The sequence below is a fragment of the Podarcis filfolensis genome (genome assembly GCF_964270895.1).
Source record: "Podarcis filfolensis genome assembly, chromosome: 18".
NCBI classification, from domain to species: domain Eukaryota; kingdom Metazoa; phylum Chordata; class Lepidosauria; order Squamata; family Lacertidae; genus Podarcis; species Podarcis filfolensis.
The window spans coordinates 968142-995813 of NC_139622.1; the positions used below are offsets into that span (position 1 = coordinate 968142).

General features: G+C 48.1%; 1 protein-coding gene across 1 annotated transcript; it reads right to left on the bottom strand.

Annotated features, from left to right (window-relative positions):
* Positions 1 to 474: 474 nt before the first annotated feature.
* Positions 475 to 27630, bottom strand: LMNB2 (lamin B2). The gene is made up of 12 exons (XM_083594607.1): positions 26391 to 27630; positions 24929 to 25065; positions 9072 to 9228; positions 7917 to 8042; positions 6940 to 7110; positions 6529 to 6654; positions 5926 to 6146; positions 5491 to 5761; positions 5259 to 5366; positions 4828 to 4947; positions 4546 to 4650; positions 475 to 3894 (listed from the first exon to the last, which is right to left on the bottom strand). Exons 1-12 carry the CDS (start codon positions 26628 to 26630, stop codon positions 3853 to 3855), a joined length of 1824 nt encoding a protein of 607 aa, XP_083450733.1. The 5' UTR covers positions 26631 to 27630; the 3' UTR covers positions 475 to 3852.
* Between the last annotated feature and the right edge of the window lie 42 nt (positions 27631 to 27672).

Here is a 27672-nt window from a genome sequence, read left to right on the forward strand (position 1 = left end):
ATGTTGCTGCAGAAATATCATCTATCTGTTAGAGGACTTGGGGAACCCCAAACATTGATTTCTAAGTGAAGAGGGGGTTGTGTTTAAATCCTTGTACTGACAGCATAACAGTATTTCTAGTCCTAATCACCTCAATTTCCAGACTGCTGGATCATGTGCTCCCCTTGTTGCTGGATCAGGCTGAAGAACAGTGCGCACAGAACCAGTTTGCATGCAATGCTGCTCTGCTGGCCAGGGATATTCCTACGTGCGCATGGTAAACCCTTGCCATTCAAACCCATCCAAGCTGGACAGAAACCCTTCTTGCTCACCACTCCTTTGTGGAGAAATTGGCTTTTGGTACAGCAGTTTGAAGCCACAAAGACATTTGGTGGCTGTGAGTTAGCACGTCTCTCTGAGGCTCAGCTTCCCTAACATCATAACCTATAGTTGTAAAACCTTTGCCTCACAGGAGTTTACCACAATGACACCAGGTAAAAATGCAAAACATTTATTGGAGTGTTTCGTACAAAAGGTTTCCAGTCAGAAAAGGTATATTACAAATCCTTGAAAAAGACAGAATTTGGCATGCATATCCATAATAAAGCAAAACAAATTTGAAATGCTAACGTCTAGATCAGTTTCCTCCAAAGGATGGGCAATGCCAACGCCATCTCTTCCGCAGCATGCACTCCGAGTCTTTCCTGCCACCATGCAGAACAGCTGCTTCATGAACAAAACCTGCAAGTCAGAAATTCACTCTACAAAAATAAAAGTTATAATAAGGAAATCCTTTCTGAATGAAGAGAGGCAAAGTTTGCAACACTTCTTTAGAGTTTCAAATAGCTTATTGCTTGTGGATTTAGTGTCAATTGACAGGGCATTGGGCAGGCAGGTGTGTTTCGCCCACAGAGCAGTCTGCCCAAGACATCAGGAAGCGGAAACATGCTCAGTCATCCTACTGCTATGGTGAGAAGCAAAGACTCACCCCCATCCCCCAGCAAGCAACCCAGAGGTTTTCCACATCTTTTTAAGGGTTTGCTCTCTAGACTTTAGCATTTCAAGGCAGCATTAAAATTTTCTAATAACCATATGTGAATAACAGCTCAGAGAGAATATAAATTTGCTTTTTCTAAGGGCAACCCCGCCCCCAAACATTCTGTCTCTCAGGTTGCAGCCCAACACCTCCACTCCCCAGCGCGAGCAAACAGAGTGGAAACTGAGGCCGGGAGGGAACTGGCCTCTCAGATGGGCTCCCACATAGAGACAGAAAGTGGGATTTGAGGACCACTGGATTGGTGGGACGAGATCCATCCGGGCTGAACACAGCTCAAAGTGAGGTGAGGGACATCAACCTTGTGGGACCCTAGCCAAGGTCGTCCTGATCGTAAAGGCTGGACGCTGCTGGGCTCGGCCCTTTGAAGGCTTTTCACAGCGCTCAGCTCCTGGTTCTGGTTCTGCACTCCCTGACACAGCCCGAGCCCGAGGGAGACAGTGCAAGGAGCAGTTGACACTGGCCTTGGCATTTTCACAGCAACTGTTCTGGAACGGCGGTTTGGGGGGGGGTTCAGGGAGACCAAGAGGAGGGTGCCCTCCACAGCCGGTGGCCACCCTAAGTGCATGGCAAACAGCAGCACTTGGGGACTCTGCTCAGGTCCCTGGCTCAGCTTTGCAGAGCAGTCAGGAACCCCCCTCCTCCTCCCCTCTGGCTCAGGCCAGCACAAGAAGAGCAGCCTGCTGAGCCCAGTAGCACATTTGCACCTTCACATCTTTAGTATTCACAGGAACAAGGAGACTGGCCTTGGAAGAGCAGCTGTGAGCACAGCAGGTGGCCAAGAAGCTTGTAAGCCGGACCTGAGAAACAGAATTCAGAGGGACAAGAGAGCAATGTCTATGGCAAACACCCTCAGCCCCCTGGTCAAGCTGAGCAGAAGGAGCGTCATGCGGTAGAGGGGGAGGCAGAAGCCATACTTCCAAGAGGAATGCTTTCCACAAGTAGCTCCATGAAACAGAGTTCAACTTCTAAATCTAATGTGCTTCTCTACCATGTGGCATCATTAAAATACCTGTGGAATATTAGCACCTCTGGTTTTTTTGTTTTTATTTTTAAATATAAAGTAGGACATTTTGTTCCCCAACCCATCCGCTCCCACCCAACTTGCTCTGCACCAAAGCCTTGCCCGGCAACCCTCCCACCCTCCCCACAAGACCCTATGAACCAGAATATCTGCAGGACTGTACCTCCTCTCTGTACACATGCCACTAAAAGCATCATGGGCTGAGCCAGAGCCCTGGGGTCCCAGGAGTGGGTGACAGGAGCTCCGACCCCTCACTGCTGCAAGTGGGATATGCTGCTTGCTGGCGCCACTAACTCTGCCCCAGACGCAGCCCTGCTTGCCCCTCAAGGGGATCCAGGGCTGCCGGGAGAACATCACACACCACCTTTGGACAGGTGCTGCTCAGCCAAGGCAGCTTCTTTGGTGGAGAACAGCTGTGCCAAGGATTCTGCAAGACCAAGGGTGGGGTGGGGAGAAGCTGAGCTGCCCTAGGAGGGGGTCACTGCCCACCTGCTCCAAATACTTATCACCTACCTGCCCATACCTTGTCCTCTCACTCTGGGAGGTGGTGCAGATCAGGGCAGAGTAAGCAGCGGCAGCATCTTCCCTAAACTCCCCTTCCAAACAAAGCACCCTGGAACTTGCAAGGCTGCCCAATGGGAGGGACCCATTGAGGCATGGGGCAACACTGCTCACAGTGCAACACTGAGCTTGCCTCTGCCCCCTCTGGGCAGTGTGGAGCGAGCTGCAAGGAAGAGGGACTCGGCAGAAGACGTCCCACATCCCCACCCACCACTGGTCTCCAGTGGCAAGACAAGCAGACAAGTCGCTTCTGGTTTTTTACTGCAGAGGATGGAGCAACACAGACCTCCAAGCGGAATCTCAGCATCCAACACGTCTTGTGTGAGGGCTCAACTCTGGATTTTGAGGGCAGAAACAGTTCCCACAAAATCTAGACTTCGTAAGGGCTGGTCTTCAAGTGAGTTGCATCCATTGGATTCAGTGGGCCTTTGATTTGATTTGATACAACCCTGTTTCTAGGGTCATTGCGCAAGGAAGCAGCAATCTTAACCTCACTTACCTGGGAGTAAGCCCCACTGAAATCAACAAGACCTACTTCCGAGTAGACATGGTTAGGATTGTTCCTTGCTTGAAAGCATGGCAGCAGAACTTAGGCAGAGGAAGTTCTGCAATGACTTCAAACAAGCCTTGCCTTAAATCAGTGCTTCTCACTTCATCTCAGCTTCTGAGACCTCCATGCTCCACAGAGCTGCCCAAACTGTTTAAGAGTCATTCTGTCCTAGGAGCTCCAGGCCTTCTGAGGCACACCTAGGGTCAATGGCATGAAAATATCATTAATCCTCACATTTGCCACCTGGTTTTATCTGCACAACCACTGGAGTTGCTCCTGAGGGCACAGGCAGGCTTACACCCAGGGTCACCGCTTGACCACCTCCCCCCAGTACAAGAACAGGAGGACCACAGAAGCAGACTGTCCACTCCAGAGTGACAACTTCAGCCATGCTTTCTCTTTCCTGGAAACTCCTGGAGCTGCATCAGTCTTTGGCTTGAAAGTAAGACAACAAAGTAGACCATGGGCATTGCAACGGGAAAGCAAATCTTCAAAAGATGGTGGCAGTTCTGGCTGATTCAAGTTCTCTCTTTAAGAAGTTTACTAAGGAACAATCTCCAAGAAAGAAAGAAAAAAAGGAGTGATCATATGCAATGTATAAAAATAGTTTCAGTGACGCTGGGCAGAGTCCCTGGGCAGAGCAAAAAAAGGAGAAAAGACGAGCAGAGACGGTTTCCCTTCCTCTCACATGATGGTGCAGCCCCTGGAGGTGGTCCTGGGATCCCCCTGGAGATAAGAGAAGGAAGAAGGGGCATCAGGAAGCTCCCCAGGTGGCCCCGGCAGAACCCTCTCTCCTGCCCTGGCTAAAGATCAGAGAGGCAACTTGGATAGAGCTCAGCCTAGCTGTCCTCTTAGCAGCTTCTACCACTTGGGGACCGACCACCCTAGAGAGAGGCAGGGTGTGTGTGCCACAGCCAGTTGGGTGCAGAAAGGAAAGAAGAGCAGCTCCTGGGCACCACCCACAGCAGAGGTGAGCAGCTGGGAGTCCCTCCCTCCAAGAATCTACCCTCACAAGTCCTCCCCTTTTCAAAGTGAGTCAGGACCCAGGAACGCTCCCTCTGCCACCCCAGGGAGGAAGAGACTCCTGACTTGGCCAATTTCTTCACTTTCCTTTCTTGAGCAGAGTCAACTCCCAACTCCTTAACCTTTGATAACTAAAAGGCTGGGCCTAAGCTGCTCAGCCTCGCTCTGTGTGTGTGTGTGTGTGTGTGTGTGTGAGAGAGAGAGAGAGAGAGAGAGAGCGCGCGCAGCTGCCCCTTGGGAGAGACCAAGGTACTCCGTTGTCTCCTTGGAACCACCCCCAAACCATGGCTGCAGTCAGGCCCCAATCGATTCAACCCTTGGTGGGTGGGTGGAAGTGTTTTTCCTTCCAGCTACCTGCTGGTGAAAGAGGTCTTCCTCCCCAAACTCTGCCTCCTCATCTTCCTCCCCGTTGTCCTGCAGCACAGCAGATGACTGAGTCAAACTCCTCACAGCAACTTCCTGAGAAGAAGTAGGAGAAACACAGCTCATGTTGAGTGTAGCAGGTGCTCAGTGAATGCTCAAAGGCAGCTTCTTTGTCATGTCCTTGCATCAAAAGCAAGGCAACCTTTTCTTCACTATTTGGCTTCTCCAGCACCTCCACCCCCCACCCACAGTGCCCCCCTTCGGAGGACCTACCTCTCCATCAGAGTTCACCAGGTAGGTGTGGACACTGGTCCCGGTGCCCCAACTGGTCTGGTGCTTCCACACAAGGACAGAAGGTGGGCTGTGGGCCACCCCAGCATCAGCTGCCCAGATCTAGCAAGAAAGAGACTCCCTCATTCACAGGCAGGGCACCCTTGATCCTTCACCACGCCAGAGGGAGCAGCTCTCCAAGCTGACCCCAATGGCCAGCCCTCCAAGTGGCAGAGGCATCTGGGCGTCCTGCAGGGACCACCCCCCCAGTCGCAGGGAGCCTTTTCTCCACAGGCTGCAGGAAACAACCAAGGAAGTTCTGCGTCGGGCACAGAAGGTGGGCAGAGCGTGAGCAGGTCTCTGGATACTGGGCAACCAATACCCTCCCTTCCAATGAGGAGGCCTTTTCTCCTGAGGAAAGAACCATGACTTACTGTGACCGCCTGCCCAGCCCGGAGGACATATTTTGGGGTAAATTTGTAAGCCACCTCTTCTCCCTCGCCAATCTTTTTCTTCAGCCTCCAGTTCCCAAGAGATTGATCCTGAGGGAGAAGCAGCGGGACTCAGGGAGCAGCAAAACCAGCCCCAGGGCCAGGCCAGTCAAGGAGGGAAGCCTGAAGGCCCCAACAGTGCTTCTGAGCCAAGACCTCTCTTCCCGCAGCCTACCTTGTCAGAGCGGTTCTTCAGCTGAACATACTTCCCCGCTGGGTCCACGTCCTCGATGCTGATGCTGCCCTTGGCAGAAGCCTGCTGGGAAGTCTGGAAGGCGCTGCTCCTGGTGCCCAACCCGCTGGAGCCACTGCCAGAGAGCTCCTCTGCTATTTCCAGGCGCTTCCGCTTCCCCCGGGAGGAGCGGGTGGCGGAAATGCCGCTGCTGGACGAGGAGGTGGCCCGCGAGACAGTGATACGGGCTGAGGGGCTGGGGGACAGCTTCAGCCTGGCGGGGAAAGGGAGGCGAGGGTCAGCGGGCAAGAGCAGTGAAGGAAGGGCCTGCAGCCCATCCAGCCAAAGAACCAAGCTGCTGGCGCCACTGCCCAACACAGAGGAGCACCCATGTGCGCTCTGCTCCTTCCTCTCTCTCCCTGCTTCCTCCCTCCGTACCTCTCCTCTTCCCCTTCGAGGAGCTTCCGGTAGGCGCTGATCTCCATGTCCAGGGCCAGCTTGACATCCAGGAGCTCCTGGTACTCCATCAGCTGCTGCTGCATCTGGTCCCGCATCTCTGTCATCTCCCTCTCTTTGGCATCCAGCATCTTCCAGAACTTCTCTCGCTCACCAGCCATCAGCTCCTCCAGCTCCCGTATCCGGTCTTCTGCGGCGTTCGCCTGCAGGAGAAAGAATAGCGCTGGCCTGGGACCCAGAGAGAGAAAGCCTCCCGGGTGGAAGGGCACTGTGAAAGGAAAGGGGGGCTAGGGCCAAAGCACTGTGCAAGCACCCCCTCCCTCACCCAGCCCAAGGGCAGGGCCAACCCCACAGGGAAGGCCTGGCTCAGAAACAATCGACTGGAAAGGAACACTTGAACAATCCCATACGAGAAGCACTGTCCTGAGCTGAAAGGAGTTACTACAAATAAACACAGGAGCTTCTCTGGGAGGTATAAAAGGGCACACGTAGTAAAGGTAGCTTTGTGAGACCAGGACAGCCCCGGGCAGTCCAGAGCTGAGACTGGAAGGCAGAAGGGGGTGTGAGAGGCTGCCTTTACCTCACCTGCTTCTGCAGCCCTGAAAGCTGGTAGCTGAGGGTTTCAATCCTCACGCGGGCCTCCTTCAGCTCCTCCCGAGCAGCACTGGCAGCTTTGTCGTTCTGATCGGAGCAGAGTTTGGCATTCTCCAGCTGACAGGAGATGGAGGAAAGCGTCAGGCTGGTCCCAGGGCTCTTCTGCCTGGAGATCTGCTGTACAAGGCACTGGGCACTTCCCCCCCCCCCAGCCCCCAACGCCAAGGAGCACCACAGAGAGCAACAGATTCCAGGAGGAGGGAGCTCCTGAAGCCCCTTGAACAGAGCTGCCCAGAAGCACTCCTGGCCACTGACGTGGAAGGAGTGCAAGGCCAAATGGACAGCAGCCCCCTCCCACGCCAAGCCTTTCCCAGCCCTCTCAGCATCTGCCTCCTCCCTCACCTTGGCCTGGTAGGTCTGCTCCACCTCCAGCTTGTACAGCCGGACCTGCTCGTCATGCTGCCGGCGAAGGTCTTCTAGCGTCTGGGAGAGTTTGGACTCGCACTCCTGCTGGCGGCTGCTATCCACCTCCACCAACTGGCGCTCGTGCCGCTTCCGTGTCTCCCGCACCTCCTGGGAGTGGGGAGAAAACCCAGGCCAGGGCTCAGGCTCGGAAGACCCCTTGCAGGAACCAAGGCCCTCAAGGACCACCCCTCAAGGCCCCCGTCCAGGAAACACCAGCCCAAACACAACAGGAAGACTGAGAGGTACATCATCACACTCACTTTCTCACGCCCATTTGGGGTGGAGAATGCTGGCAAATGCCTATTCCAGGAAGATTCATAAAATGCAGGGAAACCTCAAGAGGGAATTGGGTGGTAGGAGAGGTCTCCTGCCTCCCAGCCCCAAAGCAGCAGGTCCCAAGGGTGGGCATGACCCACTGCAGACATCCAGGAAATCCAGTCATCAGGTGCCACCGTCCCCACCTCACATCCAGCCCCAAGATCTGGGCTGGGGAGTGATCTGGGTGCTGGACCAAGCCTGCCCTTTGCACCTCTGAGCTGCCAGCTGGGGTCTGGAGGGACTCCTGCTCCCCCACCGCCAATACAGGGTCACACAAGTGCCTCCAGCATAAGAGAGGGACTCGGAGGAAAGGAATGAAGCTCCTTGGGTGCACACCCTGCTCCCTGGTGACCAGAGCAAAAAAGGCATCAGGGAAAACGCTCCTGGTGGGGACAAATGTGAGGAACACCAACAGCAGGATAGGTGGCTACTTTTCCCTAGCATGCTCAAAGGGACCCTTCTCCTTCACACCTCAAACCCAGCAGGACCGTGATGGAGAAGGGGGCCCTGTCTCCTCTCCCTCCCTGCCCACTCACCCCACCCAATGGCAGCCGCAGCCCAAGCAACCCAGCAGCAGCAGCAGCAGCAGGTTCTACCTCTTCAAAAATGTTCTTCCTGAAGTCAAGCTCCTCTTGCAGACTCTGGCAGCGATTCTCCAGGTCCACCCGCATCAGAGTCTCCTTCTCCAGCTGCTTCTTTGCCACAGCATGACCATCTTCTGACTGGGAAAGGCATTGAAGGCAGAGTGTGAAAGGGGAGCAAGTGTCCAAATGTCCAGGGGAGTCGTGCTGGAGATGGGTCCTGCACACTTCCCACTGCCTGCCCAACCTCTTGGCTCAACACGAGATATGGTCAGCCTCAATTCACACATGCAGTTCTAGCAGCTGCATTGGGGCCTAATTCTGACTGTGCTTTTTCCAAGCCCATTCAGAGCCAAGGCCTCCGCAGCCTTGCTGGATACAACCAAGCAGGGTGGCTGGGGGCTCTGAGAAGGCACTTCGCACAGCACCTTATGCTGTTGGCAGCACTGCCGCAGACTGGCCTCCCAATTTAGACATGCAGATACTGACTATGAGTACTCCTTGTGGAAGGAGTTACACTTCAACCATGTAGGTGGAGGAAGTCCCAGATAGTGTGCCTCCACCCCCAAAACAGACACCAGCAGTCAGCAACTCCTAGAGAAGCCCTGTCCCCGTCCAAGATGAGCCTCATGTGGCACATTAGCACCATCAGAACAAACAGGAGGACAAATTGCAGCACCTGACAAAGAACAATTTGGTCCAGAGAGGAACAGCTTCCACACAGCTCCTGGAGTGAGAAATGGGGGGGGGGATGAAACCTGCCAACGTGTCCCTTCAGCTACAGGCAGGTGCTGAAACGCCAGCATTTCTTAGGCCTTGTTCAAGTTTGGGGCAACCCCAAGGACTCAGGCAAGGACTCCTATGGTTCCAAGTAGGCCATGAGGGAAGCAGCCTCTGGCTTCCTCACGCTGCCAGACTACTGGAGCCAAGGAACCTGGTGCCGGGACTTCATTTTGGCATCTTAGCATCAGCAAGAGACTCAAAGCAGCAGGAGCTCAGCCCAGAGACAAGGGAGGCCCTTGCACACAGCTGACCCGCAGCCGGGCTATTCTGGGATCAGGAAATCGGGAACCAGGGATGAAGATGATGCCTATAGAGCGACTGCAGATGGCCCCTTCCCTGCTGCTTCTCAGGGTGCTCTGCCTCTGCTGTGGTAAACCCCCCCTTTACCTTGGCCAGCTGTGCACGCAGGTCGGCCACCTCCGCCTCCAGGTTGCGCTTCTCTGTCAGGGTTGCCGTGAGTTCTGCTTCGCTCCGATGGAAGAGGACTTCCAGCTCCTTGATGCGGCCCTGAGATGTGGACCACTCACCATCTTTCTTTTTGTAGCTAAGGAAGGAAAGAAAGGAAGACTCAAAAGCAGCTTCCGCTGTCATCCGAGTTGTAACAAACTCCTGCAAGATCTGGCCCCTCCTCACCCTGGGGCTATGGGCAGAGCACCTCCTCAAAGCATTGCAGCACCAGGTCGTTCTGCCTCTAGCAATCAGAGCCGAACTGACGACAGCAAGGGAAGTGTTCCTGCATAGCAAACATGTGACCTCTGTGTCTTTCGCGTGCATATATACACGCACACAAAGGATGACAGGAAAACTACCTCCTAGATTTGTGGGGAACGGCTACATTTGGAAATTACCGTATTTTTCGCCCTATAGGGCGCACTGGCCCATAGGACGCACCTCGTTTTTTTTGGGGGGGGGGAATGAATTTAAAAAAAAATATTTTCCCCCCCCAGCCACAGGGCTGGGGCGGGGGAAGCTTGAGCTTCCCCCGACCCCAGAACAGGCTGCTATCCGCAAGCCTTGCGAGCCCGGGAGCTCCCGCCTGGTGCGCAAGGCTTGCGGACATCTGGATATAATATACAGTTTGATGACTGGGTTAAGGTATGGAAGGAAAATTTAAAATTCACAGCATGTACTGCATTAAAGGAAAATGTTATGAAAATGGTATACAGATGGTACGTTACACTGGCAAAATTAGCGAAAATGTTTAAGACATGTAATAAGTGCTGGAAATGTAAAGAAAAAGAAGGGACATTCTATCATATGTGGTGGGATTGTAAGAAAGTGAAAGGCTTCTGGGAGACGATATATAATGAATTGAAAAAGATGTTAAAATATACATTTGTAAAGAAACCAGAGGCTTTTCTTTTAGGAATGGTAGGAAATGAAATAAATAGAAAGGACTGTAAACTTTTCCAATACGCAGTAACAGTAGCAAGAATATTATTGGCCCAAAAATGGAAACAGGAGGAATTCCCGACGCTCGAAGAATGGAGAATGAAACTGATGGACTATGCAGAACTGGACGAATTAACTGGGAAGATCAGATATACGTGACCAAAAGTTCATCGAGGGCTGGGGAAAATTTGTCGAGTATCTGAAAAGTATATGTGATGAGCAAACAACGCTGGTGGAGTTTCAAGAAGTTCTGTGAAATTTGAGGAGTATTGTCAAAATGAAATATGATTGGGAGGGTATACTTAAAGGCAATACTAAATAAGGGAATGTGTAATCAAAAATTAAATATGGATGATTGTCAGAGAAGCTGAAGGAAGTCCAAAAGAGATAATTTGTGAAAAATTTTGATATGGAATTAGATGTATATTTGAAAATCAATAAAAATTAGTATAAAAAAAAGAAAGAAAGAAGGAGAGCCTGTGTGTCGGTCTGTTTTTGAAGGGGGAGCCCTTTCTCCCCCTACCCCCTCCTTTAAAACAAAATTTTTCCCCACACCACTGCCACAGCTAGTTACCTCTCCCTCCCCACCCCCTCTTCTTCTTCCCATGTCTCCTCTTCCTTCTCTCTTCTTCTCTCCCCCTCCCTCTCTACATCCCCGCCCCCTTTCCCCCCTCTCTTTAAAGAAAACACATACACTCTTACACACATACCACTGTAGTATACTTTCCCCTCTCATACTATAGCTAAATCACTGCAATCTATAACCACTGTTATTACTCTACTTTCTCTTCTTCTTCTCTCTTTCTTTCCCCCTTTCTGTCTTACCCCCTCCCTTTTATTTTACTCTAATCTCCCCTTCTTCCCTCCTTTTCTTTTTCTTTGTTTCTTCTCTCTTTTCTCTTCTTTCTCTTTTCCCTCCACCCTTTGCCTATATTCTGTTTTGTCTGGTCCTGTTCCTGTTCTTAACACCGCCTTCCACCTTCATTGGACCCTAGTATCCCTTTAGCATATATTAACCCCCCTCAAACACACTTTTCCCTTGGCCCACTCCTCTGGTCTCTCGCATCTCTGTCTGTTAACCCACCCCCTTTTATGCGACTGTCTGTCTGTTGGTCTACACGCCTGTCAGCTTACCTACCCCCCACTCTGGTGGCACTGCTGAGGTGACCATGTGAACCCCAGAGAAGTTCTTAAAACACAGCCTAGACTCGACACAAACGGCCACCTAACCCGAACGCTCTGTAAAAGCCACCAGTCAACAACGCCTGTTCAGCTCAGCAACCCAACAACATCCAGGAACCATCACCACCACAACTCCTAACCGCAACACGCCCTACTCCAAGAGGACGCCAAGTAGACTCAAACCAAAACCATTAGGGAGATTGAGAGGACACCAACCAGGGAGATGGCAAATAGTGCTGAGACTGCAACACCCCTTCAAGATGATGACCACCCAGCAACTAAATGAGATTTGAGGGAAATGGAAGCGAGATTAGCAGAAACACTGAAGGCCACAGTGGCTCCCCTGCAGATATTAAGCAACAATCTAACCTCCAAAATGAAAGCTCTAGAGAACAAGAACCAAATGCAAGAAAGAATAGAGCAATACTGGGAGGAGAACGCATGCATCAATAAGAAATTGGATGAACTGGTAAGTCACCTGCAAATAGAAAGCAGAGAGATGAGAAGCAAACAAGCAGACATTGAAGATTGCAACAGACATTCGTTACAGAACGGAAGGGGGGGCATATTGGTGAGGTCTTACTTCCAAGGATGACTTTGGAGGGCTCGAGGCAATGACTTCAAGGACACCCTGCCCTGCAGAGATCCCCTAATCCCTTCACTGTATTGCACCAAGCACCACACGAAACCCAAGCCCCAAAAATAAAGGTGTCTTTTCCCTCCCTGCGCCCCATTCTTTCCATGAGTAGACCGGATAAACAGCCAGTGTATTTTGTGAATGAACATTCTATTTACATGAGGATGCGTTCTAACCAATCAGACCGCGCCGAATGCAGCCTCCAGCCAATCAATGTAATGCTTTGGTTCTGCAGAAGCAGCTCAGCACGAGCTCTTACACGCCTCATTTGCTCTCTGATAAGCTGTTGACAGCTCCCCGCTGAGAGAACAATGGACTGAGTCTATTGAAACCTCGTAACCTTATTAATCCAATCAAACTTGATACAGCATAACCAGTCGTTTCTGAATGGACAGCTACCATATTTAAAAGCCTAAAAAGCACATAGAAATTCATAGAAAATCGCTAGTTTCACCAATTCTTTCGCTTCCACCGCCAATCTGCTTTATTATCCGAGGACTTGGAAACCACCTGGTACTCGCCATAATCCCCAAAGTTAGAGAACACGTACACACAGGAAAGACCCTATTGATGCCAAATTCACCGGCCAAGCCCTTCCTCCGGGCTTGCAAACCAAGTTCCTATTGTTTTCTTATTGTAGGTACTTAGAATGTGCTTCTCAATACATATCCTGTATTTGCATGTTTTCCCCTCGTACCCCATATGTTAATCATGTTTAACCCTCCCCTTTTCTGATGTAGTGATGATGTAATAGCGATGATGTTTTTCGAACTGTATCTTGGGAGATAGTGTGAAGTTTTAAAAAGTCCTTGTCACCCCATCCTTGAGGTTCAATCTCCTTTTGAACCTGTTGCTCAGTAAATGTGGATCTTCACCAATTTGCTCCGGTTGTTGGCTGAGCTCCTTCTTTGTTCCGCAGGGACCCACGGGCTCTGCCCGACGAGCTGGATGGCTGAGCAGCCTCGCACCTAGATTTTTCCATAACAGTTTGGCACCCAATGTGGGGCTGCGGTTCTCCTGTGTGGCTGAAATCTTCATCCGGCACCGGGCCCCTTTTGCCTGGGAAGATCCCTTTAGACCCCTGGCCATCTTCAGGGGCGGTAATCAATTAGCCTCGAGAGGCCAAACCAGGGAGCAAAGGGAGATCCGGCTGGCTTATTCATCAATCCCGGGATCACAACAGAAGACGCGTGAGCATAGGTTAAAATCCAGTGCACTGGTGGGAAGGGGGTGGTGATCTCCTGGCAACTGAATTCTCTGCCCTCTTATCTATTGTTCTTCCTCACCTTTCTCTTGGTACAGTTTGTGAGAGAGACCATGGACCACTGCTCAACTCGAGAGGGGAGTTCTGAGCTCCATCTCTTTATCTTAAAACCTCCAGCCAGCCGCACCAATCGAGAGCCCAAAAGTAAGACGGAGAGGACCGGCTCAAAAACCCACCTCACTGCAACGGGCACCTCATTGAAAGCAAGGGGCTGGAGCTCTTTTTCTGAACTTCCAGCCAGCTGCCCCATTAGGAGCCTGAAAATAAGATGGAGAGGACCGGCTCAAAAACCCACCTCTCTGCAAACGGGTGTCCTATTGAAAGTAAGGGGCTCGAAGGGACTGCCTTTTCTGTCTGAACCCCAGCCGCACCAGTCGTGCCATGTAACGTGTCTCGTGCATGAGCCTGCTTCTGAAAGCAAGGGGGGGTATTCCGGATCAAAAACCCATCCAGGGGTTGCCAGAGCTGGCACCGCAAGGCGTGGGCGTCCAGTAAGGTCCCTTTTCTTAAGTTTGCAATGATAGGTAGGAGATTACCAGGAGGGATAACCTGGGAGGAACTGGGCAGGACAGGGCAGAGTGAGAAAAGCAAATGGGGGTAGCCTCAGGGGTCCTCACCCAGCCCTTCCAGGATCAGGAAAGACCAGTGGCCTATTACAGCTTACAACTTGATAATACGGCAAAGGGGGCAGTGAGTTGTTTGAGAGCCATCGCTGCTGCTGCAATCCTTCTCCAAAAGGCACAAGAGACAGTATTGGGACACGAGCGCACAATCCATGTCCCTCATGCTGTCTCCACTCTTCTAACCTTGAGAGGCTGCCACCACTTTTCAAATCCATGTCTAAATCGTTATGAAGCCCTCCTGTTAACCCCATCCAATGTCACCACTAAAAGAATCAATTCCCTAAATCCGGCAACCCTGTTGCCTCTGCCTGAGGCTGGCACCCCACACCACGATTGTGCAAAGATAGTCCGACAAGATGAGAAACCCTGAGAAGATTTAGACCACCTCCCTCTGGAAAACCTTGATCTCATACTTTACACAGACGGGAGATCCAAAGTAATAAACGGGGAAAGGAAAACCGGATATGCTGTAGTCTCTGACTTTAACGTGCTAGAAGCCAATCCCATAAACCCTCAATAGAGTGCCCAGGCAGCGGAATTAATTGCCCTCATCAGGGCTTGTGAGATTAGTGAAGGACAAAGGGCATCCATTTATATTGATAGTAAATATTGCTTCGGATTAGTACATACTACTGGGCAGATTTGGCTTCAGATAGGCTTCCTGACCGCAGCCGGCTCAGATTTCCCACGCCGCCCTAGTGGAGAGATTATTAACAGCCATCCACATGCCCAAAGCAATAGCGGTTGTCCATTGCAAAGCACCTACAAAGGGGAGGGACCCAGTCTCCAAAGGGAACAGACGAGCAGACAGGGCAGCTCAAATGGCTGCAATACGCCCCCAGGGGATGAAACTGAGTTTCAAGGCATAGAGCTCCCTGTCAACATTGACTTTGAACAAATGTACCAATCAGCCACCAAAGAGGAAAAATCAATGTGGGAATCCATTGGCGTTAGCAAAACGGACGGGATTGGTTCCTCCTGGACGGCAGAGCCGTCATGCCAAAGGCCTGGATTCCAAAATTTGTGAGGGTCCTCCACCAGCGAACCCATTGGGGAAAGGGGAGACTAAGACTATGTCCAAAGGTGCTGGTATGCTCCAGAAACAGCTACTGTGAAATTTACGGCATGTAATGCCTTAAGAGAGAATATTATGAAAATGATGTACAGGTGGTACATGACACCAGTCAAGCTTGCAAAAATTTATCATTTGCCCGATAATAAATGTTGGAAATGTAAAGAAAATGAAGGTACATTCTTTCACCTTTGGTGGACGTGCCCAAAGATTAAGGCTTTCTGGGAGATGATCTATAATGAAATGAAAAAGGTATTTAAATATACCTTCCTGGACTTCCTGGAGGCGGCGCCTCCGACAATGGCGGATTCCCTCTAACTCAGAGGGAGACAGCTCCGCGGAAATCGGGTCCTACCGCTGCAGCGAAGCGGGGACCCTTTAAAAACCGCAGGCAGAAGAAGCCTGCGGACCTGGGACTCGGCGGGCACCGTTTGCGCCCCCCGTTTGGCAAAGGAACCCTATAAAGGGCTCCGGAGGGAGACGGGGGTTGGTGTGGTGCTGAGAGTCAATCGCTATCTCTGCGGAGTGAAGCTGCACAGCTGTTGTCGGAGAGCGCTGTCCTTCTTCCTATGACAATTCGGATTCTAAACAACAACCCGTGAGTAGGACAATTGAAAATTTTGCATGAAAATACAGCCTGGAATTTGACCTGAAACGGGAAGGTGTAAAAAGGAAGTCCACCTCCCGTCCTTTGTATAAAGATCAAAGCAAAGATTTTACAAGCTAAAAGCCGGGAAACAGATAGCCTGAAGGTTCCTGCATTTTTAACCATCAAAACCCCCCTTGACAGCAGGAGGAAAGGGGGGGAAATTTGACTTTTTAAGCCTGCAGAGAGAAAGTCAAGAAAATAAGTTTCCACTGTCCCTAACCTGGGGACGGAATGACAGGAAAGAAACGGTCGGTGATATTTACAATTTGAAAATAGAAAATTGATATATAGAACTGGAAAAGGGAAAAATAATTCCAAAGCCGCTTTCTGCCTGTTTGTTTTATATTGAAAGGAAATAAAGTATCTGGAAATCGAAAGGAATTTTTCCTTGTTGGATACAATTTAAAGATGGATGCCAAAAAGTAACTACACCCCCTAGAGGAAGCCAGCCAGTGGGTCTGTTTTTCAGTTATAAAGAGAACATTGTATCAGGGAAAATTAGACTGTGGGACCAGCTCCCTGACCTTGACAGAAATGAATAGAGAGGAAGTCTTATCTGCTCTGAACAAAATATATGATGGGCTGCGACAGCTGGAGGAGAAAATGATTTTGATGAATCAAAAGAGGGACAGTGCAGCAGCTGAAGTCAGTAAAGAGGCGCCAATGGAAAATGCAGCTGCAGAAACTGTACAACAATCTATGCAGGAGACAGATTCAATAGGGCAACTGCAAGGTCAGAGAAAGATGGATGGGATTGTGAATGTATTTCAAAAGACACAGAGGATGGAATTTGGAGGACACTGGCCAAACTTTGGAGTTAAGAAAATTTTTATCTTTGGTGGGGCTGTGAAACGAGTGGAAGAATTTTTTCGGAACAATTACTTTTTGGATTACAAACTAAACACTGGGGAGTGCAACACCGGGGAATTGGACAATTGGAGAAAAGGAAAGGAAGAATGTTACTGTACCCGGTGATTGGACCCCCAAGGAGAAAGAGAAGGAAAGGCGAAAGAACTCAACAGGGATCAAGGATGTATGTAACTACAAACAGGAACAAGAAAACTCGCAGAAGGGGCTTGGAAATGATTTGAGAGCCTCGGACATTAGGACACCTGACTGATATGGATATAATGATATATGGACTGACATTGCCGTGAACCAGGAAAAGGGGTGCTGGACTAACCTAGAATGAGAAATGTCTTGTGTAATTAACCTATATTTATGGAATTAGTTCAATACTAATGAAATATTAAAAGATGTTGGAAAGGATGTAATTGGCTTTAGCAAAATTTAGTCTAAATTTTGAAAGTTTAATGATTTGAGGACAAGATAAAATTAATGAAATTAATGAAATTATTGTAAAAAAGAAGTGGTTTGAGTAATAAGGTGAAATAAGAATTGATAAGAACGGTTTGATTATAAATGAAAATATGAGGATATTATATGGGGATATATAATCAAGGGTGTAAGATAAGAGCTATGAATTTGCTGAACATATCGTTAATTGGAATACAAAGAGAGAGGTGGGAGGGAGTCAGGAAAATAAGTTAAAAAGGGAAAAATGGTGAGAAATGGAAAAGAGAGATTTTTGATTTTCTTGTTCTTTCTTCTTTTTTTTGTTTTTCTTCTCTATGTTTTTTATGTTTTTTGGGTTGAATTTATTGTTTAAGATTTTGTAAAAAAAATTTTTTTTCTGTTTTGTTAAAATCCAATAAAATATCATTTAAAAAAAAAATAGAGAAGACATGCCGGGGAATGTTTGGTCCAGCCAGTCGAAAACTTCCTGTTTCCTCCTGGCTGGAGCATCCTTCCTTTGCATGTCGCTAGAGGTGGGCAAGTGACCTTACCTGTCCAGGTAACAGAAAGACAAGGCATGCTGCCACTCTCTCTTTTTTTCACTTCCTCTGTCGCTGGACCAGCTTCTTAGCTAGAAATGCTCTGCTAGCTTCTCAGCTAGCAGAAGCAGTGGGATCAAATCTCCCATATGGGGTAGATGCACATGTATATATTTGTAACTAAATCTGCCATCAGGGATCCAATTGTGAACTGATGTGAATAAACAACTTTTATTGACAAAAAAAAAAAAGTAAATATACCTTCCTGAAGAAACCAGAGGCCTTTCTCCTGGGCATAGTCGGCCAATTGGTGCCAAAGAAGGATAGAACTTTCTTTATGTATGCAACAACAGCAGCAAGAATACTTATTGCAAAGAATTGGAAGACACAAGAGCTACCCACCCTGGAAGAGTGGCAGATGAAGGTGACGGATTATATGGAATTGGCAGAAATGACTGGCAGAATCCGAGACCTGGGAGAAGAGTTGGTGGAAGAAGACTGGAAGAAATTTAAAGACTATCTTCAGAAATACTGTAAAATTAATGAATGTTAAAATGATGTTGGATTGAAAATAAGTGGCATTAGCAACAAAGTTAATAAGAATATGCAAAAATGAATTGATAATGGATGAAAATATAGAGTTATAATATGTTAAGATACAGAGTTAAGATAAACGAAAGAGGGTAAGGATTTGCTGATTTGATTATTTAAATGGGAATACAAAAAGGGGAGGTGTGAGGAGGCCAAGGAAATAAGCTAATGAGTTCAAAGTTACAAAAAACGGATTTGTTTTTAATTTTTTTTTAGCTATTTGTCTTTTGTCTTTTGTATTTTTATTCCTCTTTTTTCTTTTTCATGTATTTTTCTATGTTCTCTTTTTTGTATCTTTTTCTTTCTATATGACCTTTTTTCATTTTGTAAACTTATGTTTTTGTAAAACTTCAATAAATATCTTTTAAAAAAAAACAAAAAACAGAAACAGCTACTGTGGCCACAGTGGCTTCAAAGAACTGTATAGCATGCCAAAACTTCAACTGCAAACGTGAGCCTAGACGGCCCCCAGGAGCTTTTGTCCCTTTCGAAAGTTTGCAGCTGGATTTCATCGACCTTCCCCAGTGCCAAGGGCTCAAACAAGCTCTAATCATATTGGATAAGTTCTCTTCCTGGAATTCCCTTGCAGGAAAGCAACCGCTTCAGTAGTCACCAGGGCCCTTTTATAGGACATCATTCCCCGATATGGGGTACCCCATCGACTGGACAGCGACAGAGGAACCGACTTTACTGCAGAAGTAATCCAACAGGTGGCCTGAGCTCTTGGGATAAAGTGAGAGCTCCATACACCCTACCACCCAGCCCCATCAGTGCAAGTAGAGTGCATGAACCAGGAGGTAAAGGTTCAACTGGAAAACCTTTGTAGTACCACCGGACTAAAATGGGTTAATGCGCTCCCACTAGTTCTCCATACTATTCGGAGCGCTCCCCCGTGACCTTTGAAACTATCCCCATTTGAACTCTTGTTTGGGAGACCCTCCCGTTTTGTTGTTTTTGTTGTTTAGTCGTTTAGTCGTGTCCGACTCTTCGTGACCCCCTGGACCAGAGCACGCCAGGCACTCCTGTCTTCCACTGCCTCCCGCAGTTTGGTCAAACTCATGCTGGTAGCTTCGAGAACACTGTCCCACCATCTTCTCCTCTGTCGTCCCCTTCTCCTTGTGCCCTCCATCTTTCCCAACATCAGGGTCTTTTCCAGGGAATCTCCTCTTCTCATGAGGTGGCCAAAGTATTGGAGTCTCAGCTTCATGATCTGTCCTTCCAGTGAGCACTCAGGGCTGATTTCCTTAAGAATGGATAGGTTTGATCTTCTTGCAGTCCATGGGACTCTCAAGAGTCTCCTTCAGCACCATAATTCAAAAGCATCAATTCTTTGGCGATCAGCTTTCTTTATGGTCCAGCTCTCACTTCCATATATCACTACTGGGAAAACCATAGCTTTTACTATACGGACCTTTGTTGGCAAGGTCTCCCCTGTTTATAACACACTATTTCCCCTCTCATAACTTGATGTGGGGGAAGCAGAACTTATTATGTTGTTCAGCTTAAGAAATGGTTGCAACATCTCCACAAGTATGCTGCCGTAGAGGGACAGAATCTACCAATCGACGTCCCAGAACACTCCTTCCACCCAGGGGACTGGATCCTGGTAAAGGTGTACCAGAAGCTATTTTGGGAGGGTCCGTTCCAAGTGCTTCTTACCTCACCCACTGCCGTGAAGATTGGAGAAAAGAACGCTTGGCTACACCACACGAGGTGCAAGGCAGCCCAACTACCCCAGGAGGTGCAGGAGAGCCAGGGAGAAGACTACACCTTTGTCTGACAACACGAGGAACATAATCAACATTTTGGAAAAGTTGCAAGTGAATATTAATACTAAAGCAGTTTTAATTTTCATAGATGCGGAGAAAGCCTTTGATAATATTTCTTGGAATTTTATGAAGAAAAATCTTCAGGGGATGGGGGTGGGTCAAGGGTTTGAAAATGGTATAAGTGCAATATATTCTGAACAAAAGGCTAAATTAATTGTAAATAATGTGGTGACGGAAGAATTTAAGATAGATAGAAGATTAAGACTGTTGGATATTTGTTGGGGATCGAAACCGGGAAAGGGGGTGGTGGGGTTTGAGAATCCAAAGGGTGTGTAATTATGATCTGTTTTACTTTTTTTTTGTTTGGTTATTAATATGAAAATTGGTAAATTCGTGGAATGGAATTTGGGTTGACTTTAGAAAAAGGTTTGTGTATTGAGGTACAAATATTGATGTCTATAAGTTAAAATTGGTTTGTTTTTTTTAAAAAAAAATATGAATTAAATATAAAAAGGTTAAAAATTGGGGATAGGAACTTGTTGAACAAACAATTTGAATCGGAATACAAGAAGGGGAGGTATGGGGAAGTCTAGAAAATATGGTAATGAAAATATGGAATTGTAAATTTCATGTGTTTTTAAATCTTTCCTTTTTTTGTATTTTTTGTTCTTTTTGATTTTTTTGTATTGAATTTGAAAAATCTTAATAAATATTTCATAAAAAAAAGAAAATGGTATAAGTGCAATTTACTCAGAACAGAAGGCTAAGCTAATAGTCAATAATGTGATGACAGAGGAATTTAAGATAGAGAAAGGTACACGACAAGGCCGCCCAATTTCCCCATTGCTTTTTATTTCGGTCCTGGAGGTTTTGCTAAATATGATTAGAAGGGACCGTCTGATTAATGGTATCCAGGTCGGAGCCAAACAATACAAATTGAAAGCTTTTGCAGATGACCTAGTTTTGACATTACAGGAGCCAGAATCTAGTACGAAAAGAGTATTAGAACTGATTCAAGAATTTGGTCATGTGGCAGGATTTAAGTTGAACAAGTCAAAAACTAAAGTCCTTGAGAAAAATTTAACACCGATTGAGAAAGAGAGGTTTCAGAAGGAGACAGGTTTAACATTAGTTAAGAAAGTAAAATATCTGGGGGTTAATATGACTGCTAAGAACTTAAATTTATTTAAAGATAACTATGAGAAATGTTGGACAGAAGTGAAAAAAGATTTAGAAATATGGTCAAATTTGAAGCTTTCCTTGTTGGGTCGAATTGCAGCTATAAAGATGAATGTATTGTCAAAAATGTTATTTCTGTTTCAATCATTGCAAATTTTGGACAAGATGGACTGTTTCAAGAAGTGGCAGAGAGACATTTCTAGATTTGTCTGGCAGGGCAAGAAGCCCAGAATAAAATTTAAAATATTAACTGATGCAAAGGAAAGAGGCGGATTTGCCCTGCCAGACCTTAAACTTTACTATGAATCAGCAGCATTCTGCTGGTTGAAAGACTGGCTGCTTCTTGAGAACACAGACATTTTGGATTTGGAAGGTTTTAATAATGTTTTTGGGTGGCATGCATATTTGTGGTACGACAAGGTTAAAGCACATAAAGCATTTAAAAACCATATTATCAGGAAAGCATTGCTCAATGTCTGGATAAGATACAAAGACTTATTGGAAAATAAAACCCCAAGGTGGTTGTCACCAATGGAAGCGAAGGCTCAGAAAAAGCTCAATATGGAGGCCAAATGGCCGAAATATTGGGAAATATTGGAGCAAGAAGGAGATAAATTGAAATTGCAGAGTTTTGAGAAATTAAAAGATAAAGTGCGAGATTGGCTTCATTATTATCAAATAAGAGAGGCCTATAATTTGGACAAAAAAATTGGCTTCCAGATGGAAAAATCAAAATTGGAAACAGAACTGTTAGATCCCAAAACTAAGATACTTTCAAGAATGTATAACTTGCTGTTAAAATGGAACACGCAGGATGAAACGGTTAAATCTGCAATGATTAAATGGGCACAAGATATTGGTCATAACATTATGTTTGCTGACTGGGAACAGTTGTGGACCACCGGTATGAAATTTACGGCATGTAATGCCTTAAGAGAGAATATTATGAAAATGATATATAGGTGGTACATGACTCCAGTCAAGCTTGCAAAAATATATCATTTGCCTGATAATAAGTGTTGGAAATGTAAAGAAAATGAAGGTACATTCTTTCACCTTTGGTGGACGTGCCCAAGGATTAAGGCTTTCTGGGAGATGATCTATAATGAAATGAAAAAGATATTTAAATATACCTTCCTGAAGAAACCAGAGGCCTTTCTCCTGGGCATGGTCGGCCAATTGGTGCCAAAGAAGGACAGAACTTTCTTTATGTATGCAACAACAGCAGCAAGAATTCTCATCGCAAAGTATTAGAAGACACAAGATCTACCCACCTTGGAAGAATGGCAGATGAAAGTGATAGACTATATGGAAATGACTGGCAGAATCCGGGACCAGGGAGAAGAGTTGGTGGAAGAAGATTGGAAGAAGTTTAAAGACTATTTGCAGAAACATTGTAAAATTAACGAATGCTAAAATGATGTTGGATTGAAAAGAAGTGGCTTTAGCAATAAGGTTAAAAAGAATATGTAAAAATGGACTGATAATTAGATGAAAATATAAAGTTATAATATGTTAAGATATAGAATTAAGATAAATACAAAAAAGGAAAGGATTTGCTGAATTAACTATGTGAATTGGAATACAAAAAAGGGAGTTGTGAGGTCAAGAAACAAGTAATTGAAATATAAGATATGAAAAGATTGATTTGTTTTTTAATTGTTTCTTATTTCTTTATGTATTTTGTATTTTTCTTTGCATCTTTGTGTCTTTTTTTTCTTTTTCTTTTTCTGTAATTCTCCTTTATCAGTAAAATTTCAATAAATATTAAAAAAAAAATGGATAAGGCTGGAGAATGAAATAAATGAAGGAATAGGAAGAGAAGGGATATTTAATAGAGATATTAAAGCGGCTTTTAAAAAGACAATAGGACCAAGGAAAACTGGGTTAGGAATCTGGAAGAACCGGAATATGAAATGCATGCCAACATACTCAAGGTGGATGCTGTTAAAATATATGCAAGGGTCAAAGGTGGAAGAAATTAGAAGATCAGGGATTTTATAAATTAAAAGATATGTTCGATGAAGAAGGGAATTTAATTACAAAAAAAGGTTTTTTTAGAAAAAATAGGAAAACAATATTGGCTGAAAGTGCAAGGACTTTATGATTTAATAAAAACAGAAAGAGCAGAGGAAACAATGAGGACAGAAATGAAAATAGATATGGTGCTGAACAAAAGACAAATAACGGAGAAAGGGATAGCAGGGGTGTTATATAAACTGATGATAGGCGACAAAGAATGAAAAGGATAATTCAGATTAAATGGGAGCAGGAAGGTATGAGCCATCCAAACAAGGCCCAAGAACTGATGAAGAATATAAATATTAAAATAGAAAAGTATAAAGAATTAAGTAGAATTTTTTTATTAAAATGGTATAGAACTCCGGCACAAATGGTGTATATAGTGAAAGGGTTTAGTCCCAAATGACGGCATTGTGGTCAGGAAAAAGGACTATATTCACACATGTGGTGGGAATGTAATCTGATTACAGAATATTGGCAAAAGATTACAAAGGTAATTTTTGGATTATTTCAAATAAACATAGACGTTAATAGGGATTTGTTATTTTCGGGAATACTGGGATGTGAGAAGGAACGCTCTCAGGGGCGAGCTGGGAAGGCCGCTCACTTTCTGTGTGAGACAAGAGTTAAGGGTTGATTTTGAGAAAGGACACTGTGATTTCTTTCCCCTTTCTGTTTTGTTCTTATTTAGATTAGGTTCTTTTATCAATGTATTTTTTAAAACTATTATTAAAATCTTATTTTTTTTAAAAAGGAAGGCAGGATCCCATCAAAGGACTGACTTGGAAGGACCTGGCAAGTAACATGTGCATCATTTTTAAAGTGCATGTTTCTTTGTTTTAAGCGCAGAAAACCTCGTTCTTCCTCCAACCAATATCTGATCTGAGTCCCAGGCAGTGCAAGGCAGAGGGCAAAGTATTTGGAGCCTCATTCCAGGTTTGCAGAAAGCAAGACCTTGATATGCTAAGCATCTGGCAGCTGACCAGAGCAGAATTTCACTTTCAGATGCAGCAGCAAACCACTGAGCGAGCGCAGGATTTTAAAAGCTCATATCCAGGACAGTAAAAATGGCACTGGCCACAAGCAGAGCAGCCAAACTTACACACCAGGGAGAAGTCAATGGTTTGTCAGCAACTCAGTTTTATTCAGAGGAGACCCACGACCAAAGTCAGCCGTGACTTTTACTTTCAGTGGGTCTACTCTAAGCAACACTAACCCTGGATAAACCCTAGCATCCATGCTCCATTGTCTTGCAACTTTAGCTCCAAGCAGAGAATGTTTCATTCAACGTGGATTCCTGAAAAAAAACCAGAGATCTGCACCCACTGGGTCCCAAATCTATTCCCCATGTCAGCATGAAGGCTGGCTAACGAACTCACCAAGAGCTTGTGAGAACTTTGGTCCTAGCTTCATGTCACACGCAAAAGGTGTGCAACAAACAGTTCCAGAGAGCCACACCTTCTGCAGGGAAGCAGCTCCTGGAATGGGGGTGTAATTTGGAGCAAAAAACAGTGTATGTGTGGGGTGGTGGGCTCTTAGCATCCTTTTCTCCAGCCTGCTCCCCCCCCCCCCCAGATTCTTTCCACAATATTTAAGGAGAGGGAATGCTTTCCTGCTGGAAAGCAGCAGGCAGGGAAAGCAGATAGCCTCAAGACCAGCCTTGGGAAGCCTGCAGCCTGGGGTCCAAATTCAGCCCTCCAGATCTCTCTCTGTGTCCCTTGAGAATCTCTCCCTGGGTGGAAAGCATCCTCACACTGTGAGAATGCCTTCCCTTCCCTGCACAAAGGGTGGGGGAAGGAGTGTGTGCACATGTGTGTGCAGCAATCTCTGATGTGTGGGTGGCCAGCCCCTCCCACCACAGGTGGCTCCCTCAGAAGGTGGTTCGTGGCCTGAAAAGGGTTTTCCACCCTGCTTCCTTCCCCTGCAGCTGGTGGGCGGGGACAAGCACATCACAGTAGCTTGTGTGCAACACGTGTTCCAGCCCAGACATGCTCACTCCTAAGCATCCTGGCAGCATGGCTTCCCTTACCTCTTGGCAAGCTCATCAAGTTCTGCTTGCAGCTTCCCAATTTCAATCTGCAGCTTGGCCCTCTCTCTGGCCGTCTCATCAAGAACTCTCCGGGCATCCGCCAACTCTGACTCATAGAGGGCCTTGATGCCGGTCACCTGCATAGAGGGGAGAATCAGGTACCCCCACCAGCCTCTGGGGAATATACAGAGCAACAGAAGGGTGGGTGCCATTTGCCCCCCTCCAAAGCATGGAGAAGAGCCCCCCCAGGCCACAGCAGGAAAGGGGCAAAAGAGGCCAAGGCCACAGCAGAAGAGCAGTGTGGGAGCCACTTTCTCCTCCCAGAGCAGCAACATCTATTATCTTCATCCTCCTGCCCCTATTTCTCCAGAAATGCTTTTTCCTGCTCCTTTCTGAACAGCCTACCTCTCAGCAACTCTGCCATTTTGGGGGGTCCTGCCCACAGAATGATTCAGTGTCATTAGAAGCAACATGATGCGCTCAGCCAACCACTAAAAAGAAATGTTGCCCTAGCAATAGGATTGGGTCCTTATTTAGCGCTTTGGACGCCTTGGGAAAAGCAGACCAAGCGAGAGTGCTGTCCATATTCCAGCCACTCTGGAAGGGAGGCCAAGGACATCCCTGCGCAGAACTGAAGCTCTGAAATGGCGCAGCTCAAGGCTGCCCCAGGAAACAGGACACTTTGCCACAAGGCTTTGTCCACAGCCAGAGGAGCGGGAAGCCCAGCCCCACCTGCAGGGCCATGGGGTCCCCATCTCTGCTCAAGCGGGAAGCTGGAAGGAAGCAAGGGAGCAGCTGAGCTAGGGGCATGCAGGCGATGACAGATGCCTCCCGACAAAGGAGGCAGCGGCTTCTTCTTTTCTTGTCCCACTAGGCTTTCCGAACTTTTTGAAGGGACCAGCACAGAAAAGGCTCTGGGAGGCCGCTGGGGTAAGAGGGGCCTCCCAAGAGCTTTCGACCAGCTGTCTCACCCAAGCCCCGAGGCAGGAGGAGGGAAGAAAAGAGCAAGAGCGGAGCGGAGCAACAAGAGGCAGCAGTTTCTCTGGCGGGAAGAAGCCGGGAGGGAGCGGCTGAGAGGGACCGGCAGCGGGGAGAAACCGACGCGAGGGGAGATCCTGCGATCCCCGAGGACAGCACACATGCACACCCACGCCCCCCCCCTTAGGAAACCGCCAGAAGGTTCCGCCCCTTCTGCTCCTGGGACTCCCGGGGTGAGCTAGATGCCCTCGGGGCGACCTCGCCAGCAATGGAGAGCCGCCTGGCGCGGCGAAGCGAGGCTGCCGGGGCGGCGGCTCCTCTCGCCCCCACCGCCGGGCTGTCGCGACCCGCTGGATGGCCGAGGTCGCCCTCGCGAACCCCTCCCGAGGCGCGACAGCCCCGCGAGGTGGGCCGCCAGAGGGGCGGGACTCTCTCGCGCAACAGCCCGGCCAGGTAGGCCGCCCCTCCTCCCTCCGTGGCGCACCTCTCTCGTGACCACCTCCTCCTTCTCGGAGACGCGCAGCAGCAGCCGGTCGTTCTCGAGCTCGAGGGCGCGCACCCGCTCGATGTAGTGGGCCAGGCGGTCGTTGAGGTGCCGCAGCTCCTCCTTCTCCTGCAGCCGCGAGATGCGCGTCGGCGACAGAGGGGTTCCGGCCAGCGGCGGAGCTCTGGGGGTGCCCGGGGAGGGGGCCGAAGGGGCGGCCGAAGGCGGAGAGGAGGACATGGCGGCGACTCCTCATTCAATCCGCCCGGCACTGGGCGGGAAGGCGAGAGCGAGGGCGGCACAAAATGGCGGGCCCGCGCGCCAAGCTCGGAGGAGTCACCGCCTCATGCGGTGCACCACGGGAAATCGAGTCCTCGGCCCGGGCCAATCGGAGGCGGCGGCGGAGCTTCGCGGGCCTTCCGCAAAGCACCCTGGGGAACGTAGTCCTCTCCCTCATTGTCCTCGCAGCCGCCATTTTGTCGCCTGGAGGCGGTTTTGTGTGTTTTCTCCTCGCGCGCTCACCTCGAAACGCGTTTGTTTGTTTGGGTACCTAAGTTTAAGAGACACGTTATGGCGCAATGAAAGTGGTCTGTTGGTGGAGATGAAGTTTCCCGCCTTCCCCGGAAAGAGCGAGCGAGGCTGGCTCCTCCCGTGCCACCTCTTTGGGCGCCCTTCTCCACGTTGTCCCTCAGGCACGGGCTCCGTTGGAGGAGCCTCCTATCCAGCCTCCTGGTGAGGGAGCTGGCCTGGGGCCGAGGAGAGAAACCGGCGGACTTTCCTGGGGGAGCCGCTCATAGAATCCCCTGCGGAGCAGCCGCGGCTCTTCCGCCCAAAGGAGTCTCCGCAGGCGAGGCGGGAATGGTGGCCCCGATCCCGCTTGACCCGTGGAGCTCGCAAGGAGGAGGGAGGGTCTCCCGACGCCGCGTCCGGCCCAGCGGAGAGAAGGGCGGGAGCTTGCGGGGACGGCGGCGCCTCCGCTTCGTTTTATGTTTTTTTTTTTAGCAAAGTAATAACAATAAATAAATGGAAATGTGCACCCCACCCCCGAGACCATTCCATGGTAATTATTCATCCTCCCAAAATTTCAGCAGTTCTCGCGATGGCCCCTTTCGGTTTAACAGCACAAATTCTATAGACACCTTCCATGGGCTACTTTTAAAATGGCATTTTAACCTGTATTTTAAATTGGTTTGTTTTTTCCTATTATGTTTTTACTGTAATTTTACCGGTGTTAGCCGACCTGAGCCCGGCTCTGGCCCGGGAGGGCGGGGTATAAATAAAA

Excerpts from the sequence above, each read along its gene's own strand:
- LMNB2 (XM_083594607.1), bottom strand. The coding sequence starts at position 26,630 with ATGTCCTCCTCTCCGCCTTCGGCCGCCCCTTCGGCCCCCTCCCCGGGC. Across the intron at positions 6,655-6,939 it reads AGCAGACCTACCAGGCCAAG|CTGGAGAATGCCAAACTCTG; the intron begins GTGAGGGAGGAG and ends ATCTCCTGTCAG. Across the intron at positions 5,367-5,490 it reads TGAAGAACCGCTCTGACAAG|GATCAATCTCTTGGGAACTG; the intron begins GTAGGCTGCGGG and ends CTTCTCCCTCAG.